Genomic DNA, 18,558 nt, shown 5'->3' with positions numbered 1-18,558 from the left:
TTTTCGTTTATTTTCTTTTCTTTTTTTTTCCTAGTGGTTAGTCTTCATATGAATACCAAGTTTGATGCTGGATTGTTGTCTCTAATTCTGCTATTGCCAAGTTTTAGTAATAAAAGGATATCAAGTTGATGTGGTTGAGTTCAGGAACATCTCTCTGGTGAATATCAATAATTGCTTAACTTTTTCAATTTTTGGTTAACTTTTCTAGGCATAGGGAATGATTGTTGGCATTTTTCATGTGAATTGGTCCAATTATTAATTTTAGTTCTCCATGTTTGGAAATTTGAGGCTGGCTGCTGTTATTTTTGTGATATTTTCTAGTTATTGTGGTATGTTATCATAAATAAGAGGTGACTGTACTCCACTAGTTGTTACTACTGAGTAACCGGGGATCTTCACCTAAAGTGTCGATTCTCGCGTCAAAAGGTAGTAGTTACTATGAGTGCGTGGTCCCGTAGCAATTAGAGCTGAGTAACCGGGCTCCTCCATCTGTCAAATGTTGGAGTTCGCGTCAAAAGGCTCTAAGGGCTATAGACTAAGTCTTTTGTTACTCAAAAAGAAAAAAACAAAAAAAAGGGGAAAAAATAAAATAAAGATTGTGTTAGTATGTGAATAAGTCAGCTTGCCGGTTTGTGATCTTAATGTCGAGATTTTGGTTAATAGTTGGACCATTTGCTGATAAATGTGAGCAACCATTCCTTTTTCTTAGATTAGTTTGCTTTAAATTGGAGGAGTTGGTGGTTGGGAAGCTAACCGGGGTGATTTTTCTTGGATCTTAACTTGTGAAGCTTGATATATGTTTTTCTGGGTATCTTGGCAATACTGTATTTGGAGCAATAGCCATTATTAAATTTCGGTGTTCAATTGTTGTTCTCATGCTTGAGGGCAAGCATGATTCAGGTGTGGGGGGAATTGATAGGGTATAATTTGTTAGTATTTTTATTATTAATTTTCCCTTCTATCCCTGACAAATATTGTGTTAATTGCTGATATTTACTCATATTTGGTATTTGGAATCAATTTCAGGAATGAAACAGAAAACTACCAAAAAGGAGGGACTTTATGAAAAATATAGAGATTTCTAAGGGCTTCAATCCTTGGGCCCTTGAATTGGTGGGGGACCACAAGTTAGTGAAAGGCATTTGGTCATTTGGGCTTCAAAGAAAGCAACGTAGAGAGACTTGGAACAAGAAGTACTTGGGAGGCTTTGTCCACATGTGTGGGGACCACCTAGATAGCTTTTAGTCATTTTTCTTTTGTTGCTTTAAAAGGGGACAACGTACAGAAGCAAGGGATATATATCTAGGGCTTTAGTTTTAGTTTAGTTTTAGTTTAGTTTTAGTTTCTTTTCTTTCTTTCCTTAGACTGGCCTCTGACACATGCCAGGTGTTCGACAATATTCCCCAACGGGGAGATTTTCTCATGAGGCGTGGTTAAGCTTTTCTAGTCAAGGGGACAACTAAAGATTTGGTTCAACAATTACTGTGAGATCTAATTTATTTTAATTGCTTCCTTAATTTATTGGTATTTATATGTTTCCTGCTTTTAATTGTTATAGCTCGTGTGAGTGATTGAATAGATGCGCAATATTTAATTATTCATATAGGCTATTTTGCTAAGTAGGGGTAATTGAATCCGTAATTGTTCGTTATCCCTATCTCGGTAGCAACTGGCGTAATTGGGTTTATGACAGGGGAACATACGATCTAACTTAAACGAACCCTCGTAGCGTGTTTGTTAGTTAGGATTGGGCCTTTCTAATTATTAATGCAAATCTAGAAATTAAATCCTACGGTCGTACCTAGGGTTGTTTCCTGATTAGAGAAATAGTCAACGGTCGTACCTTGGCTATCGACAAATTAAGGAAGGGTTGGTTGTTTATCGCGTGCATGACAACTATAACTAATCTATTAATAAATGTGGAATTATCTGTGAATCAATGATCAGTGCCTGAATCATTTCTGAAGTGTACCCTTGGCTAGAGTTTCCCCAATCATTTCTTTTAATTAATTATTTTCTGCAGTTAATTTATTTAGTTAGCATTTAATCCAAAACCCCCCATACTTTGGACTCTAGAAGAAACGAATTGCCCCCAGTCCCTGTGGATTCGACCCTACTCACCGCTATATACAAAATCTGTATTTTTCTCGAGTAGGTATTTATTATTGCACAGGTTCGGCACCTGTCAATTTTTTATTATTGCAGACATAAAGTTATATATATTTTTTATTTTATCTAATCCTTTCTTTGGTATTTTTAATTTTATACATATATATATATATATACATACACACATGTGTATATATATATGTTGTCTTTTATATTTTTAAAATATTTAAAAATAAAATTTTGTGAGGCGTTTTGTCCCGACTGTGTGGACACAAAACGTCTTGCCCAATGCTTTCGCCTTTTAAAACATTGTTTAGAACTATTAATAGCGATATGTTTGTCTGTGGTATCTCCATTTTAAGGAGCAATTCTTATAATTATAGCAAAAAGATAAATGCATAGATTTACTATGTATATGCATTAGTTACTTTTTCCAAAATTGTGTTGGTAATATCTCGTAAAAGGGATATGATTTAACAAAATTTTCACCTTCCATCATCTGGTAAGTATTTTATGATAAAAGTCTCACCTACCAACTTACCATTCTTCAAGATTTCTAACCAAAAAAAAAAAAAAAAAAATGATGACAGCCCTTCACATCACCAGCTGTATGGAGTCTAATGTTATAGATGCGTTGGCCATAATGATAGAGAGCAACTATATGGAGTCTAATGTTCATCATGGTGAAGAAGAGGAGGCTGAAGACGATGATCATGATAAATCCATGATTGGATTCATCTACATCGATTTAGTAATGGTCTACCAGAATAGTAAGTATGGCAATTTCAAGACTACTACTATTTGTCAGCATCTTCAACTTCTATGTTTCTGTTTGAGACTTTTGAGCTATATGGCTAGTAAAGAACTGCTCTTGACCGTAACATAATCCATCCCTTAAAATTTCAATGACTAATTTGGTTTGGTGGGGTGGGGTGGGGTGGGGTTGCATTGGCTCATCTTGGAGCATGATAGATGTTAGTCAGCACGTAGATCAAGTTGATATATGCATCAGTTAGCTACTTTGGACTAGAATCACTTTGTGAACAAGATTATAAAGCATGCACCAGTGACTTTTCTGCAGTCTATCCTAAAACATCAACGACTCCAGATGGCCATGCATGTTGCATATACTGAGCCAACTGGCTTTATGCTTTCAATTTCCAAAAGGCTTTTTGAGAATTTTAAGTAATTCTAGTTTCATCCGTTCAGTTCCTTCACTGTTCTTGTATGTTTTGAACTCCCTCACAGGCCAAGACATTGTTTTCTGGGGAAAGCCAAGACAGGAGTGATGAGATTCTCTTTGGAATCCCTTGCTGCAAACCTCAGATTCGCCAACAATTGTTCTTGGCAGAAGACTTTGGAGCAGGTGTTCGCCTCAGCCTTGCATCCGGAATATCCATAGAGAGCAACCGAATCTGGAAATTAAGCAAAACATGCACTAGTGTTGTTGATTATGCATATGATCAAGAACTGTATAATTTGCCACACTTTGGATTGTGGCATCTACACTTTTGAATTTTGATGTACAGTTGTTGACTTCAAAAGAAAAGAAAAATGTGCAACTGACGGTTAAATTATTGTAATATGACTTATATCAATTGTGTTGTTTCTTGCTTCATCAGATTGTTGACTTGTAAAATTTTATTACTCTCTTAATCCCAGAATTTAAAACATTGAAACTCGGTCCAACATAGTAATCCAGAAAGATGATGGTTAACCTGAAGACAAGATTTGACATGGCCAACATTAAAAAAAGAAAATGCTGCTAAATAGATAAGAATGGGATAAAAGTATCCTAGCAATAAGGGGGGAAAAGTGAAAAAAGAACATAAAGAGTAAACATTAAGATAGCAAGCAAAATTTCAACTGCAAGATATTACAAAATTAAAAAATTAGATATTCATGCTTGCCAAGACAAAGAAACTGTGGATTTGTTGCTTCACCATGGAAGTAGATATTTACCATTTGACAATCAACCCCTCTTGGATAATGGGGGATCAAAGAAATGATTGCTTATCCAATTTACATCTCGTGAATCAATGTACCAACATCATTGATACAAGTTTAGTCAATCTAGCCAGTATGTAGCGAGTGATTTACCATCCCAATCCAGCAAAGCACCTAAAAATAGCTAAGAATTAGAGTGCTAGGAAACAATGATGTTTTCCTTCTCCGTCCAGTATTGTTTGTGTCGAATCTGATTAGTGAAGGAGATAATGTATCCATCGTTTAACAACACCAGGAGAGCCATACCATGGTCTGCTTTCATCATCAGAACCAACAGGTGAGTGGTACACACCTTCAAGGCTGATATTCAGTGCTCCTTCCAGATGTGCTGAGAGTTCTGGCACAACTCCATCACCCCATGTATCTGCCTGGCCACAAACCTGAAACATACTCACTGTTAATCACCAACTTCAACCAAGGGATGATGCTACTCCAATAAGTTCACACACAAATGCAAACACACCGTAGAGAGAGAGAGAGAGAGACATGACGCTCTTCTAAGTTCAGAATTCATCAAAAAGGTTAAGGAAATTGAGGTAGGGGAAAAAAGGAATGAAAGAAAAAGTACCCCTCCAAGATTCATTTTATTGTTTTACTATGCTTCATACCAAATATTACCTGCTTGTAGCCTTGACCAACAAAGCGAGCACGCCATGTGGCAGCTGGTGGTTTAGATGTGTTTACAACAGCAATCTCAGAATTTGTGTGGTCAATGCTTACAGCCATTCCAGAACTATCATCATTTGAGCCAAAGAAGCGAGCTCCTTCAATGTACCTGTCAATTGAACAGCCCCATTCGGCATCCAGATTTAGGAGGATTCATATAAGGTTTGATTAGACAAAAGCTTTTTATATAGAATAAAAAGGTTTACATCCTGTCAATGTTTGGGCTTCTTAATTTGCATAATATACATGACGACATTTCACTAACACAATCTTCACCGATCCACAAACTGTTTGGCTACTCTGTTTCATCTTGCAAATATTGCTCTCGATGAATCTTTGAGCAGCTTGACAAAAGTCATTACTTTGGCTGTTTTCATTATGAGCATTACTTTTACAGATGTCCGAATAGCAAAATCCAAGAATTTAATTTCGTACAATTATGTCAAGCTCAGAGAGAGAGAGAGAGAGAGAGAGTCCACAAACAGCAAGACACAGAAATCTTTCTAGTAGTTAGGAGATGAAATAAATCACTGCATTGACATGGTGCAATCTCCACCACAGACAAAGGAGGCTACAGCATGCAGATAGTCCATAAGAAAAAGCACCTAAACATGCATCTTTTCTTTAATTGGAGGCTTGCTACTCAAAATCCAGGAGCTCATATCCTTTATTACATGCTACATGCAAGAAGTAATCATATCAGTCAGGGAGACTTGATCTACCAAAAGACAGATACTGAATGTTTTTAATTTGGCAACAGCATAGGGATCCTTGGAATAATGTCTTGAGGCAGGGGAAGTGTCTGTTTCTGAAAAAATGTGTTATTTAAACAATTCTCCTGCCAGCTAAAAGGTCTCATTTTTGGAATTAATCCATCATTATGATTTTGCTTTCTTTTTCCAAGCATAATAAATAATTTGCGGGTGGCCAAAATATCAAAATAGAGTATCATACAGAAAAACACTTCAGAAACTGAAGAGCTTCCCTGTAAAAGATGCTAAATAACAATTTTGTTTGGACCCTTAGTGCCAACTGCATAAGGTTGGCCATTCAGTCCCTGAACGGGGATGTGTGGGATGTGTATGTAGTACCATCATTAAAGACAGAAATCAACGTGCCTGGCTTGCTAATGTGCATTATGAGATTGAAACCTATCCTCTACCCACTTCATTGCAAGTTCGACAGCTCTTCCTGTGTGATAGCAGGATGCATGTTAGCCAGTTCTAGCAAACAATGTCATATGCATTGGCTGGATCTGTTTTTTTGTAAAAAAAAAAGTGTTATGTTTCAGTTCATGGCTCATTATTGAAAATAGTGGCTGTTCCTAGCATTTGATAGCTTTTCAGGGTACAAGATATTCAGTTAAAGACAAATGACATGCACTTTGTGGATTTGGATTGATGTAGACACAACCAAATACCATACGAGGCAAAACTTTCATTCTTGAAAACTGTCACCCCATTTATAGCAAGGACTATCTGTCCAAAACAATGGGCCACACATTTTCATAGTGTAATGTACAAAGACCATTCTCTTCAGATGACTTTATACTGGACCGAATCTAAATTTCAGCAAGGATCCAAACCAATACCATTTGAAAACTATATATGAGACCCCTGGAATGAAAAATTAAGTGTGTTAAATTAGAGATGGATCTGCCAAAAGGTGCAAGAATGAACATATGCACAGGATTTGGAAGAAGCATAAGCATAATGACCAAAGCTAAGCTGATTACCTGCCTGCAATACATACATATTTCAGTTCTGGAGTATAAACAGCTTTTGGACAGTTCTTTTCAACATAATACAAAAGGCCCCTTGTTTGATCGATAACTCCAGGCACTCCCTTTGGCGGTGGGCTAGAAGAAAAGAACAATTGGTTATGCTTTATCAATCTTGTCACACATCCAATTTCATTAATCATATATCTGCTAACTAACTAAAATACAGTGACCAAAGTATACATACAGGTGTGGTGTTCCTAGAGTCAATAACAGTGAAATATTTGAGAACCCAATCTCTTGCATGTAAACTCGTGCTAGCCATCCTCCAGCTGAATGTCCAATAAAAGACAAAGCCCCACCTACAACAAAATTTGCCTGATTATGGGATGGTAACATGTCCTGTTAAATAGAAGAATATGTTCGTTAATCATTGCAAAACACAATCCTTAAAGGAAGAAAGTAATAGAAGGGGAAATTATGAAGTAAGAGGAAGTTCAGCACAAAATCTTGTAAAGTCTAGATTATTTTTGTTAAAAACACAGCAAAGTATTGCGCATGGGATTTTCAGGCTTGATAGGCTTAACCATCCAGATGATAAAAGATCTGTTCATGTGTTAACTAGTGGTCATTAAATTACAGCACTGCACATATACAGCAGTGCATATAATTTAGTGGAGGAATTTATAAAGAATTTCATGGAGAAGAGTGTAAAAATTATATTAACCCACAATACCAAGACTTGAATGAAATACCAAAATAAGGTTTTCTTTCAGATATCAAAATTGTCTTCTATCGGTCCATGTGCAGGGAATACTCTCCCAAAGAGGCTATTGCACTTTTCTTCAATAAGCATTCAACTAAAAGCTTCTGAATAATTCTTAAGAGGCATCTACAAAACATATCTACAAGTAATAGACAGCATACATGTACAACACAGTGCCATTCATGAAGGACAACAACCTTTGGAAGCTCATTGAAAGATGACTCTAGAAAAGTGAGAATTAGTCGAAATAAGATAAAAGCTCAAAAATAAGATAATAAACCTTGAGCCAATTCATTTGCTTCACTGACAGCCTCATCCAGCTTCTTAAAATACCTGCTCCGAAAGCTAATTATATTAACCAAATAAGGAAAAAACTTCGTAAAAACGGTAAAGATGCAAAAAATAAGGGACCAGAGAGGGGGAATCAATAATTGCTACCAATCAAGAACTGGCCGAGGACGGAGGGTACCACGCCAATAGTTTGGATCAAGCAAACCAGCAGCATTCCTCAGCCAGTCGATTCTTGAAACCTTCACAACCACGGTTGGCACTCCATAACCATTCAGTATCAGAGCCAATTTCTCGTAGTCATTTGTATTGTTTCCTAAGCCCTGCAACCAATATGCATTTTGTCAAAAACCAAGTGGCGTACAACCGCTCAAATGCCGGTTTCTTTCGGGTCTTGTTACTTAAATTCTTCCAATGCTTATTAAAGCAGACAAAAGAAGCAACGAGAAAGAAAATATCAGTAAGAGAATCACATGTCAAAGAAAGTGAATTAACATCACCATTTAGGTTCAGTACACCAAAAAGATAGATGAATGATACAGTATTGACTACCTGTTTGAAGCAATTAGGCATGTGGGCCATTTTCTGTAAGTGGTAAGTTGCAGAATATAACAGGATATAACAAATTTTGTAGCATATATGAGTGTGAAGAGGAACGGAAATTAAGTATACTCACTGGAAGAATGACAGCAGGGCGGTAGGTGGAGGAATTGGAAGAAAATTGGATTGCAGAAGATGGTTGTGAGCCAGCTTCAGAAACAGCAGCAGAGCAGAAGCAGCTGAAGGAATGCCTTGATTTTGTATCAAGTTTTGTTGGTCTTGTCTGTAGAGTAAGTGATGGTGGTGGCATTTGCAGCCATGGCAAAGCCAAACTCATCTTGAATTGAACTGTCCTGGCTTCTTCACAGGCTCAACCAAGGGACAAAAACCTGGGAATCAGGAAAGCGTGGCCAGTTTTGTGGTGATCTTGGTGGCCACGGTTGTTTGAGGCTGGGGAATCCCACGTCCCAAGTTCCAATCCCAGCAAACGCTACAGGTATGATAACGCAAGTTAGTTAGTTTAACTGCTCTTTTTTTTTTTTTTTTTCTCGAAAAAGAGTTTAACTGCTTTTAGGGGAACAATAGTGGAAGATTAATTTTAGGGAAAATTGCACATGATGTGGTATGTAAAATTATACCTTTTTCTTTTTTTAATCCCTCGGATTTGAAAGGATGAATTTTGGCCCCTAAAAAATTTTAAAATATGACAACCTAGATTAATAGAATTTTGTGCACGTACGTGAAAAGTTTACATACTTATCCCCCAATAGCATAAGTGGATTTTCTGTAACTAATGTGCTGTTTTGCTAAAAGTATGTTATTTTTTCTCCAACCAGCTTCCAATATATATATATATATATATATATATATATATATATATAATGCTTTAAGATTCTACTTAAGTTTAGTGATGGATGAATACTAATCAATGGCAGCCCTATGTGATATTGAGGATGGACAATTACTCCCCTCAGCTTTTATGAATTATGAATGCAACTAGTAAAATTTCTTAGTTTTATTAATGAGTAAATCTTATATACACTGATTGTGTATACACTATTACGGTTGGATGCATGGTACATGAGTAAAATTTGGATTTTAAATTTAAATTTAGATGAGTTATCATGCATCAAATGGTGTGACAGTGTATAAAATATTAATCCTTAATTAATTGGTCTCATATTTGCAGTTGCACCCTTCCCTCAAATTGCTGAAACTGCTTTTTCCTTTTACATTGTTGGCCTCCATAATTTTATTTCAAACGCTTTCGTTCTTTACATTTATTTCAATTTCTTCAACTAAACAAAACGTTATTAGGCGTTCATTTGCGCAAAAAATATAATTAAACTTGAATAAGGTTTGAGTGCTTGTTTAACTTTTTCCAGTGCAAATTAGCTTTTTGTAAGCTGAAAGCTTAAAATTTACATAGACAAACAATTCAGTTGCTAAAGCTCAGCTTAGTAGAAACTTGTTTAAAACTTGATGAAAAAAAAAAAAATCAAATCCTAATCTTCTATTCTACTTTATTCAACTCGATTGGACTTTGTCATCAACCATACATGCTAAGAGTGGAGGCTCGGGTGCCACGTCGGAATGTCGTCCGCTCATGTGGCGAGAGGGGATTGGCTTCCCGGTGATGTGGCAAGAGGTGATTGGTGAAAATTTTGGTTTCCATGCACGTGATTTTTTTTTTTTGGCCTTTCCTTCCATTTGGTACTACTGCATTGGTCGAGGTTTTCACTTTTCACTGGAAGTCAGCCGTCAATTCTTCTCTTCGTTTCTTGCTTCCTCCTTCCATTTTGCCGTTTGCTGCTTCAGTTGCTGTTCATTTCTTTTCTTGATTGGTCTCTGAAAGTCTGCATACGGTCCTCCTGTGTGTTTGGATCATGGGTATTGGCTCCATCTTTAACATCATATTTTTTGGGCAATCTCTCGCTCTGTTTTATGTCAAAGCTTTGTGGGTCCAGAAAATTGTTCAAGCTACTATTTTTTGTGATTCATTGGTTGCCTTTGTTCAACCATTTCTCTTATGTAGTACTGTTTTTTTTCTTCTTGCTGATGCAAGACAATGTACACCTTGGCAGATAGAAGGGCAATGTAAATTCGGCTAAAGTAAATTGCGTTTTAAATTAAAAGTGAGTAATAACTAGAGCAAGAATGCCATCACGATTTATATGGGTTAGTTACCACTGCAAACTCTCTTCATGATGTCTCGGTTTTCTTTCTGCAGGTGCTTTCATTTGTTTAAAATGGCATCCGACCTTAACTTTGAACTGTCAAAGAAAACTCACATCTTTCACCTTAAGGTGTGGGTTTTAATAGCCATCTTTGTGGGCTTGTTCCTTGTGTTTATTGTTTTGGTTCTGCCATTTTGTCTATCACGTAAAAGATCAAAAAGGGGTAGTGCTACTCTTCAAATTAGCCAAATTCCCAAGGTGTCAAAGGAAATTAAAGAGATCAAGGTTGACCAATATTCTGCCAAAAATTATGCTGCTCCTGATATTGATTTCCTTACCCTTCAGGACAAGTTTAGTGATAAAGATTCAGACAAGCTTCTTAGCAGTGAAAAGGCCATGAGTGCTGATAATAGCAGTCAATATGATTCCTTTACTAATTTGGAGAAAGAAGGTGTCGCATGTGAGTCAGGGGAAAAGGGAGGTGCTGGAGCAATATATAATTCACATCCAGTGGCTGTTTCTTCCCTTTTATCAGGTCTTCCTGAGTTTGCTCACCTTGGTTGGGGTCATTGGTTTACGCTTAGGGACCTTGAAGTTGCAACCAACAGATTTTCCAAGGAAAATGTTATTGGTGAGGGTGGATATGGAGTTGTTTATCGTGGCCGACTGATAAATGGCTTTCTTGTTGCTGTTAAAAAAATCCTCAACAATATGTAAGTTCTCGGATGGGTTTATATAAGGTCCTTCAAGTATTCTACAGAACCTGATAAATAATTGACAACGAGCCTTTTCTCTTGTTTCTAAATGTCCAGAGGGCAAGCAAAGAAGGAATTCAGGGTTGAAGTTGAGGCTATTGGTCATGTCCACCAAAAAAATTTAGTTCGACTTCTGGGTTACTGTATTGAAGGAACTCACAGGTACATTACTGCTTAAACCTGTCTCATCATATTTTCATTTGTTCATTAGATTTAAATGAGATGCAGATTAGCATTTTGTTTGAACCCTTAAAATTTACCGATCAGGCAGTTAAACCTCAAAGGTTTTTTTGTTTAGCAAACTAACTTTACCTTACCTCTGTTGGACTTCCCTATAAAATTCAGGTTGTTGGTAGATGAATATGTAAACAATGGAAATCTAGAACAATGGCTTCGTGGAGCCCTGAGCCATCATGGTTATCTTACTTGGGAGGCTAGTATGAAAGTTTTAGCAGGCACTGTAAAAGCGTAAGTCCATCTATATAAACTTCTTCTTGTCTTTGAAGTTATTGTTAGGTTCCATTTTAAGTTCAAACGAGATATGCTTCTTGCACTCTTGCATATTTGCACGAGGCAATTGAGCCCAAAATGGTGCATCGAGATATAAAGTCAAGCAATATACTCATTGATGATGACTTCAATGCTAAACTATCTAATTTTGGTCTGGCTAAGTTGCTCGGTTCTGGAAAAAGTCACGTTACAACCAAAGTCATGGGTACCTTTGGATGGGTATTTATATCAGGTATCCGATCTCAATTGAACGAAGTCTCCTTTTCCTTACTGCTTTCTGTTTACAAGCTCTCTAATTAACCCAAACTCGGCTCTTCTTTTTCTGACATTCTCTGTTTCCCCCCTTTTTTAACCCATATAGATATGTAGCACCTGAATATGCAAATAGTGGCCTCCTAAACGTGAAGTGTGATGTTTATAGCTTTGGGGTTGTGCTTTTGGAAGCCATTACCGGAAGAGATCCTGTAGATTATGGTCGCCTTTTGCACCTGAGGTATCATAGATAGCAATGTTGGAACATATATACACATGTTTGTCTATAAATATCAAAAGTTTTGGCTGAAGAAGTGGCATGCTTTTACTAAGGAGTAAACTGGATTGTTTAAAATTAAAAATGTTTTGATTCAGATAAAAATTGTCATGAATCATATGAAACTCTAATTCGCAATCTTGAGCCACAATCAATCACAATCTGTACTTTATCTACTTTCCCTTCCTCTCTTTTCCAATGTTTTCTTGAACCTACAGTATCCAAGTTTGATATAGAAGTTTGGAAATACACATCATGATGATTGGTTCTGAGTATAGAAGATTTTCTCAGCATTATGAAAAAGATTCGTATCTTTACTATCTTGATTTCCAGTCATTTGCTGTTTGAAATTGACCAACTCCGAGGACATTATTCTTTCTATTCATGGTTCAAGCTACTCTAGGCTTGATTTTTTAGGAAGGACTATCCTTCTTGGAAGCTCTACCATGCTTGTATCCATAACTTTCTTGACATGTATTGTGGGTTCAACTAGAGTGAATCTTGCATTTCTATTAGTTACACCTATGATTTTTGTTCTTTTTTTTTTTTTTTCGTTTCATGTGAACTTAGTTGACTGGCTCAAGGTGATGGTCGGGAGCAGATGCTTTGAGGAAGTTGTTGACCTCACAATTGAGACCAAGCCACCTACAACAGCCCTCAAACGAGCTCTTTTGGCCGCTTTAATATGTGTTGATCCTGATGCTGAAAAGATACCCATTATGAGTCAAGTTGCTCGCATTCTTGAATCAGAAGAGTATCCAGTATCACGAAAGGGGTCTGGTTTGAACTTTCAAAAGCTGAATCTGTTTTTCTTTTGGATATCCTTTGCTGTATAGTCAGTTTTAAACATATTAATTCTTCTTTTTGTGGGAGGTCATTTTAGATGCTAGCAGGTATGAAGCGTTCGTATTGGATGGAGAAACAATAGCTTGCATATTACATAGTTTAGATCCTCAAAGTAGGTGACTGTTGGCTAGGATTTATTGATCCTGAGAATCATTTTCTTAAAGCATGCATGGACCGTACATGTTTAGCAAGCAGTAAACACAAGAAGCCCACGGACATGATGGTTTAGTTAACTGTGGTCTTTGTCCCTTGATGAATTTTGAGATGATTGGTGTTATTGGTTACTTGCTCGTTGCTGCACAGTTGATTTTGATTGGGTGTCTGAATATATTAAAACCTATCATGGATCCACAAAACAAATATACAGGCTATTAGGCTGGGTACTTTGGTAATGTAAATTATGACCCAGGATTTAGTTGACTGCATATGCTGTTTTCAACTTGTACCGAACCTGGATGTACTCGAGCCAAGTCGAGCTCGAGTACTGCTATACTCGAACTCAACTCAACCTATATATAACTATACTTGAGGTCGGCTCGAGCTCGATCGAGTCTAAAAATCGCAACTCGAGGTTTAACTCGAGGAAATTCTTTTAAACTCGAGACTCGACTCGATAAGGTTCGACTTTTAGTCAAGTCTTATCAAGTCGAGTAATCAAACTTTTTGACTCAGCTCGGAAAATATAAATTATAATACATATATATTATTTAAATTATATATATATTATTTAAATATATCCGACTCGACAAGCTACTCGTCGAGCCACAAGCTGCAAAATCCTGGCTCGAACTCGACTCGAATGTATATTCGAGTAGCTCGAGACTCGGTTTGATCGAGTTTAAGTCAAGTCATTGACCGAGCTACTCGTGAGCTACTCGGAAGCAGCTCGACTCACGTACATCCCTCTCTGCTCACTCTTTCATTTTTTGAACACGGCCAAGGGCTTGGAAAAGCTTATTAGGACTCTTCTGCAGAGGGACATTGGAAATATAACACTCTTTGCGGATAGTCAAGGTATATAGTAACTAGAACTATATTTGGAACTATAACACTCTTCTGGTTGTCCACAAAAGTTTATGGTTTTTCCTACTTCTATGACACCTATTTTATTTTTTTTTTGCCTTCCTTGAATTTTTTCTTCAGAGCGGAAAAACGGTCCCCTGCAAGAGATAACTGGTGCATAAGGACCTCATCTGATGTTAGGGTTTTTTTTTTTTCTTTTTTAAATTTTTTGTTGGTTTTTGCATTCGCCAACTTGCTCTTAATTTTTATTTTTTTCTTTGTAGTTATAGATTAAATATCAATAAGTTTTTATTTTGTTTTATTGTTCTGTTGTTTATCATTATCATTACTATATAAAAAGTATGAATGTTGGTAATAGGGAGTGCAAGTGTAAGCACTTTTTTATCTTAGTTTTTGTTATTCCTAAATTATCCTCATATCTTTTAATTAGAATTATTACATTTTAATGTGACACTAATTAAAAGAAATAAAACACTCCAATTGATTACATTTTAATAGTATTAGTAATTATAATTTAAAATAGCTCATTAAAAACTATTTACCTACCCTTGGACTCTATCTCCAATTATTATACTTATCAAAATTTCTTAATTGAAGCATGAAAAATTTCTCATTAGTCATTAGTTGAGATTGTAAAAAAAAAAAGTTAATTTCAAAAAATAGATATTCTCTAAAAAATGGAGAAATATACAAGGACAAGAGAACCTTATTCATCTATATATCTTCATACAAATATCACAAGTAAATTTTACAATACTATATAAAAAGTATGAATGTTAGTATTAGGGAGTGTAAGTGTAAGCACATATTTATCTTAGTTTTTGTTATCCCTAAATTATCTCATGTCTTTTAATTAGAATTATTGTATTTTAATGTGGCACTAATTAAAAAAAAAACTCTCCAATTGATTACATTTTAGTAGTATTGGTAATTATAATTAAAAATTTTTCATTAAAAACTATTTACGTACCCTTGGACTCCATATCCAAATTATACATATCAAAAATTTTTAATTGAAGTATGAAAAATTTCTCATTAGTCATTAGTTGAGATTGTAAAACAATAAAAAGTAGATACTCTCTAAAAAATGGATAGACATACAACGATAAGAGAACCTTTAGTCATCTGTATATTTTCATACAAATATCACAAGTAAATTTAACAATTATGCATTTTTTACCAATATGAAAAATTTTTCATGTTGCATTCAATGGAATTTCAATGTACAAAAAATGATGGCATCTTTATAACTAAAATAGCAATATTAAATTGAAAAAAAAAAAGAAATCTGAAATAGCACCACACAAACCACTATTATCATTAATAGCAAGTTAGCAACTGATCAAAACAAAAAAAAACTGAAAAAATTAAAAACTATTTATAAAATGACATAAAGTAAATAGCAAATGAATTAAAAAGTAAGAATACAATTCAAATAATATCAAAGACAATATCCAAATCACAAATATTCAGGAAAAGACAAATAGTGTTATTGACAATAATATAGTAATGCTTCATTTGTATTTGTTTGAACAAACCAAATCCATCCATCAAGTCAGAAGCCATCTCCAATGATAAAATAAGAATTATAATAAGAGTAAATTTAAAATGAAGAATGATAAACTGAAAATGATATTTAAATTATTTTTGGTGATGTCCAAAATACCATTATTTTTCTATTGATTATATATATTTACTGTATTGCAATATTAGTGAATAATGGAAGCGGTTATGAAATAAAAAACTTTAAAATTAAGTAAATTTCATTTGTTGTGATAATTGTAATTAGACAGATTTAGTGTATTCCAATAATTAATAATTATGATAGCAGTTATGGATTAAAAGTTGGTAATTAAAAAATAAAACACTGTAATATACAAAAAATTAATATTAAAATTGTTAATTAGCCACAAGTCTCATTCCAATTCTATGATCATAAAAAAAACTAATACTAAAACCAAAAATATTGTGCTCATATGAAAAAAGTAGCCTTGTTGCTTTTGCTTCGCATTGGATTGTGATAAAAATATGAATAAAAGAAAAGGAAAATAGAAAAACTCCAACTATCTCTATCTATAATATTTCAATTGTTAGAATATACAAGCCAAAAAAACTTTACATGGTGGATCATCTATACTCCATTATTGACAAAAATAGAATTAACATACTACAAAGAATTCAAATTACATTTATGTTTATTTTTCTAACTTAATTATATACTTTGTTTGTAAAAAATTGTGATGATTGTGGTTTATATGCAATAGAATCATGAATATAAAATAATTTGGGTAAAACTTGATATTATCAATATTTGATATGTTAGAGTTTAAGCTATAAATCAAAAAGTATATATTTGGTTCATGATTTCAAATTCAATCCTAAGGGATATCTCAACTATATTGGAATGTTTTTTGTCTCTTTTCATTTAATTAAAATTTTAAAAGTAACTAGCTTAAAAAAATAAATAACATAAAAATACTATATTATGATGTTGATGATCAAAATTTCATAAAATTTTTTTAGATATCTAAGGAAAAAGGTATTTTAAGATATTACAATCATGTGCAAAGCATGTGAACTATTACTAGTGTGATTATGTTTGGTAAAGAAAAGAGAAGGTGGCATAAAAGATTTTTTTTTGGGTGCTTTTGTTATCTAATTTGTATATTTGTTTGCGATATTGCAGGTCCAAATATTGAAAATTTTTCTTGATTTTGTTTTGCTATACTAAAGAGTACTAAGATCAATTGTATAGGTGCAATATTCTAATGAGTCCTTTTTTCAACATTCTGTTTTATTCAAATACCAAATTTTGAACATGTTGCAAGAGTAGAAAACTCTTATGCTTGCTATCGACAATAAAAACTAATATGTAAAAGTTGATACTAACATTTTTAAATTTTATACTCTTTTAATTACTTGAAGAAATAGTTGATAATAGTAGGCTTTCTAGCATGCATCATGCAATTATTTTAAATGGATTTTTCTTTTGAGTTTTATTGGTGGATATGTGTGCAGTTGTAGTGATTAAAGGACCATATAATGATTGTTTGATATTAAATATGTTAACATGTTGGACAGAATTAATTGTAGTGGGACTTAATTAGCCAGTGGACTGAGAGTAGTGTTAGCATGGGAAAAAGCTCGCCTACAAGGCATGCATGTTGCTGATTTGCCAATTGACCGATCTTCAACTGGATGCTGCCAAAGACATCATCCCAAAAGAAATCATGTTCTGTTAATATTTTATTTCATTTTCTCATTGCCTAGATCCACAAAATTTGCACATCTTGAAGACTGAGGTTGTTTTTGGCTTTTTTTCTGCTATTGTATGTTTTATTAGATTAATTCTGGACTTGGAGAGATGGCAGCATTTTTTTAAGGAGAAAGAAGATAATGAACATTGAAAAGGAAGTGATGGTGATTTCAATGGAGGTTTCAACATTTTTCTATGGTTTCAGATGTTTTAGTGAAAATCTTTACTTCAGAGGTAATTATTTTACTCTTCAAATGATTACTTTTTGGTCAATTTTTTTTTTTTTTACAGTTTCCTTCTTCCTTTTTTTTTCATTTTTTTGGGTCTTCTAAAACTCACTTCTTATTTTATATGAAATGGGGATGTGTGATCTGCATCCGTGCGGCAACATGTTCTGTGGTCAATGCAGATTTATAAACAAGAGCAGCCACCTTAAGAACTTCTCCAACACACGGAACACTCAACGAAGAAATAGAAGACTTTGTCGAAGATCTGTCTAGAAGAACTTGCAATAACTCCTTTGTTCCAGAATGTTTTGTTCAAAAATATTTATTTGCCAACTTTCACATCTGCATATGAAAAATCGCAGGGAAAAAGGACATTTCCATAAAGAAAAAATAAGAAGCAATGTAGTTTTACAAGTTGTTGAATCAAGCTCCATCATGCCATAGTATAGTCAATCTACAAATTGGTGAAGGCAGCTAAATATATCCATATTCAATTTGTATCCTCCCATATCTTCTATTATCCCAATAAATATAAGATTAACAATCTCAAATGCAACTCAACTTTTGGAAAAGCTACTACTACCTACTCAACTATGTCTCTCTTTTTTTTTTCTTTGAATGCTATTCATGAACAAGGAACATATTAATCATTTTCATTATCTATTCATCTCAATTGTTTCCTATTCATTTTTTCTCCTCCATTGTGTTGAACACAAACTCTATAAACATGTAAACATAACTTCTTATGCTTAACCACAGTGTTCAACTTAGATGTTTGGGCATTTTTTGGGCGAGACTGAAATTCACACCGCGCATTGAGCGGTGTTCACCTCCTAGTTCTATACTACTTCATCCAATAGTTGTACTTTTGATGCGTGACCCCTCTTTGATACGCATATTACATTTTCAAGAACCAAAATCCTCCAAAGTCCACTTGTGATTCCGGTTGCATATATACCTGCATCCTTTAATCTCCTCCAATGTCATAGCTCACATTTAATATGGCAACAGCATGTAGACTCTAGAACTAATACGCTGCTTACTGTTTATGATATATTGACTTTTACGTACAAAGAAAATTGATTTGGTTGGAATTTTTAATCTTAATCTTTTGATTATGGGAGAATGACATTATTTTG

At 34.6% G+C, this 18,558-nt stretch overlaps 2 protein-coding genes across 2 annotated transcripts; one reads left to right on the top strand and one right to left on the bottom strand.

Annotated features, from left to right (window-relative positions):
- Positions 1-3,983: 3,983 nt before the first annotated feature.
- Positions 3,984-8,544, bottom strand: LOC113761560. Its single transcript, XM_027304612.1, has 7 exons — positions 8,233-8,544; positions 7,707-7,879; positions 7,549-7,601; positions 6,750-6,864; positions 6,518-6,640; positions 4,735-4,891; positions 3,984-4,496 (listed from the first exon to the last, which is right to left on the bottom strand). The coding sequence occupies exons 1-7, from the start codon at positions 8,431-8,433 to the stop codon at positions 4,311-4,313; spliced, it is 1,008 nt and encodes a 335-aa protein (XP_027160413.1). The 5' UTR covers positions 8,434-8,544; the 3' UTR covers positions 3,984-4,310.
- A 1,383-nt stretch (positions 8,545-9,927) lies between these two features.
- Positions 9,928-12,903, top strand: LOC113759413 (probable receptor-like protein kinase At2g42960). The gene is made up of 7 exons (XM_027301987.1): positions 9,928-9,986; positions 10,327-10,986; positions 11,086-11,190; positions 11,374-11,496; positions 11,568-11,770; positions 11,908-12,025; positions 12,624-12,903. The coding sequence occupies exons 2-7, from the start codon at positions 10,346-10,348 to the stop codon at positions 12,901-12,903; spliced, it is 1,470 nt and encodes a 489-aa protein (XP_027157788.1). The 5' UTR covers positions 9,928-9,986; positions 10,327-10,345.
- The last annotated feature ends 5,655 nt before the right edge of the window (positions 12,904-18,558 follow it).

This window comes from Coffea eugenioides, chromosome 2 (genome assembly GCF_003713205.1).
Source record: "Coffea eugenioides isolate CCC68of chromosome 2, Ceug_1.0, whole genome shotgun sequence".
Taxonomy (NCBI): Eukaryota; Viridiplantae; Streptophyta; class Magnoliopsida; order Gentianales; family Rubiaceae; genus Coffea; species Coffea eugenioides.
The sequence above is the reverse complement of the archived record's forward strand: the minus strand, read 5'-3'. Positions and strand labels throughout refer to the sequence as shown.

Coding starts and splice junctions, on each gene's coding strand:
- LOC113761560 (XM_027304612.1), bottom strand. CDS start 8,433: ATGAGTTTGGCTTTGCCATGGCTGCAAATGCCACCACCATCACTTACT. Junction 7,880..8,232: donor GCCCTGCTGTCATTCTTCCA/GTGAGTATACTT, acceptor TATTGGTTGCAG/GGCTTAGGAAACAATACAAA. Junction 4,892..6,517: donor TATGTATGTATTGCAGGCAG/GTAATCAGCTTA, acceptor TTCAATTGACAG/GTACATTGAAGGAGCTCGCT.
- LOC113759413 (XM_027301987.1), top strand. CDS start 10,346: ATGGCATCCGACCTTAACTTTGAACTGTCAAAGAAAACTCACATCTTT. Junction 10,987..11,085: donor AAAAAAATCCTCAACAATAT/GTAAGTTCTCGG, acceptor CTAAATGTCCAG/AGGGCAAGCAAAGAAGGAAT. Junction 12,026..12,623: donor GATTATGGTCGCCTTTTGCA/CCTGAGGTATCA, acceptor TTTTTTTTCGTT/TCATGTGAACTTAGTTGACT.